Genomic DNA, 2,815 nt, shown 5'->3' on the forward strand with positions numbered 1-2,815 from the left:
ATATATATATATATATATATATATATAAATAAATACAGGTCCTTCTCAAAAAATTAGCATGTTGTGATAAAGGTCATTATTTTCCATTAATGTAATGATAAAAATGTAACTTTCATATAGAAAGTGGTGGTGCGTTCTGTGGAGTGATGAATCGCGCTTCTCCATCTGGCAATCTGATGGATGAGTCTGGGTTTGGCGGTTGCCTGGAGAACGGTACTTGTCTGACTGCATTGTGCCAAGTATAAAGTTTGGTGGATGGGGGATTACGGTGTGGGGTTGTTTTTCAGGAGTTGGGCTTGGCCCCTTAGTTCCAGTAAAAGGAACTCTGACTGCTTCAGCATACCAAGACATTTTGGACAATTCCATGCTCCTAACTTTGTGGGAACAGTTTGGAGCTGGTCCCTTCCTCTTCCAACATGACTGTGCACCAGTGCATAAAGCAAGTTCCATAAAAACATGGATGGCAGAGTCTGGTGTGGATGAACTTGACTGGCCTGCACAGAGTCCTGACCTCAACCCGATAGAACACCTTTGAGATGACTTAGAGCGGAGACTAAGAGCCAGGCCTTTTCGTCCAACATCAGTATGTGACCTCACAAATGAACTTCTGGAAGATTGGTCAAAAATCCCCATAAACACACTCCTAAACCTTGTGAACAGCCTTCCCAGAATAGTTGGCTGCTAAAAACACATCTGTTCTTGCAGGTATTTCACACAGTGTGACTTGATTTAGTGGTTTTTTTCTTGTATTTGTTGTTCTGTGATCCTGTTTTAAATGCTTTTTATTAATTCTTCAATAGTATCATTAGTTTATGGTATTTTTTTCATTAATTTTACTCCCATGTGAACAGCTAGTTCTGGATGTCATCATCAAACCGGTTGATCCCCTATGAGAAGGGGATATTTATAAGACTGAGTTTGTTGCAGCTTCTCAGACTGAAGAAGTCTTTAGGATTAAAGACAAAACATTTCAGCAATTTATTTTTATTTTTTATTTTTTTTAATCTGTCCGGAGGAACTGACTTAACTTTATTATATTTTTCTATCTGGATAATTGAGCATTTATCAGGATAAAATGATTGAAGGTTGAACCCTAGCAACCTTTTAGTGTTCATATACCAAAAAGTTGCCAATATTCTCTCAAATCTTTTAAAGAAAGAAATATATATATATATTTTTTGAGAATAAAGGAATGCATCTCATTATGATAAGTTTTTGTCTCATTTTTGATTAAAAGGTCTGATGAAGTCCTTTGGATGAAAGACAAAACGTCTCAACGAAAAAAAAGAAACCGTCCAGTCTACCTGACTGACCTTTGTTGGATTTCTGTCTCTTTATTAGCTGGGTCATCTGACTCTTGAGGACTACCAGATCTGGAGTGTGAAGAGTGCTTTGGCAAACGAGTTCTTAAATCTGCTTTTCCAGGTTAGTTTATCTGTACGCTGGATACGTTATTGTGCTTTATAGATAGATATTAACAGTATTTATTTATAGTTTCTTCTAATGTGTTTCTTGTGCTGGACTTACCCCAGGTTTGTCATATAGTCCTGGGGCTTAGACCTGCTACTCCTATAGAGGAGGGACACATTATTAGGTAACTCTCTTCTTTATCTTTATTTTTTACATTTTACATGAGCTGTGTTTAGAATCTAATGTTTCTCATTGGTTTTATGTCTTTGTGTTTGTATGTACAGAGGTTGGTTAGAGAGGGAGAGTCGACATGGACTGCAGCAAGGCCAGAACTGGTTCCTCATCTCCATGTTGTGGTGGCAGCAGTGGAAGGACTACGTTCAATATGTAAGTAATATATATATATATATATATATATATATATATATGTATATATATATATGTATATGTATATGTATACAGTGAGGAAAATAAGTATTTGAACACCCTGCGACTTTGCACGTTCTCCCACTTTGAAATCATGGAGGGGTCTGAATCTTTCATCTCGGGTGCATGTCCACTGTGAGAGGCATAATCTAAAAAAAAAAAAAAATCCGGAAATCACAATGTATGATTTTTTAACTTTTTTTTAACTTATTTGTGTGTTACTGCTGAAAATAAGTATTTGAACACCTGTGAAAATTAATGTTAATATTTGGTACAGTATCTTTGTTTGCAGTTACAGAGGTCAAAGGTTTCCTGTAGTGTTTCAGCAGGTTTGCACACACTGCAGCAGAGATTTTGGGCCATTCCATCCATCCATCCATCCATCCATTTTCTTCCGCTTATCCGTGGTCGGGTCACAGGGGCAGCAGCCTAAGTAGGGAGGCCCAGACTTCCCTCTCCCCAGCCACTTGGGCCAGCTCTTCCGGGGGAATCCCGAGGCGTTCCCAGGCCAGCCGAGAAACATAGTCCCTCCAGCGTGTCCTGGGTCTTCCTCTGGGCCTCCTTCCGGTGGGACGTGTCCGGAACACCTCACCAAGGAGGCGTCCAGAAGGCATCCTAAACAGATGCCCAAGCCACCTCAACTGGCTCCTCTCGACGTAGAGAAGCAGCGGCTCTACTCCGAGTCCCTCCCGGATGATCGAGCTTCTCACCCTGTCTCTAAGGGAGAGCCCAGACACCCTGCGGAGAAAACTCATTTCGGCCGCTTGTATCCGAGATCTCATTCTTTCGGTCACAACCCAAAGCTCGTGACCATAGATGAGGGTGGGAACGTAGATCGATTGGTAAATTGAGAGCTTCGCCTTTTGACTCAGCTCTCTCTTCACCACGACAGACCTGTACAGCGCCCACTTCACTGCAGACGCTGCACCTATCCGCCTATCGATCTCACGCTCCATTTTTCCCTCATTCGTGAACAAGA

General features: G+C 41.0%; 1 protein-coding gene across 1 annotated transcript in view; it reads left to right on the forward strand.

Annotated features, from left to right (window-relative positions):
- usp32 (ubiquitin specific peptidase 32) overlaps positions 1 to 2,815 on the forward strand; it is a 296,302-nt gene that overhangs the window by 106,267 nt on the left and 187,220 nt on the right. The window contains exons 10-12 of the mRNA XM_037677753.1: positions 1,342 to 1,425; positions 1,533 to 1,594; positions 1,695 to 1,797. Of these exons, the coding sequence (XP_037533681.1) occupies positions 1,342 to 1,425; positions 1,533 to 1,594; positions 1,695 to 1,797 (249 nt within the window). The remainder of the gene's footprint in view (positions 1 to 1,341; positions 1,426 to 1,532; positions 1,595 to 1,694; positions 1,798 to 2,815) is intronic.

This window comes from Nematolebias whitei, chromosome 6, assembly GCF_014905685.2.
Source record: "Nematolebias whitei isolate Nwh7 chromosome 6, NemWhi1, whole genome shotgun sequence".
NCBI classification, from domain to species: Eukaryota; Metazoa; Chordata; class Actinopteri; order Cyprinodontiformes; family Rivulidae; genus Nematolebias; species Nematolebias whitei.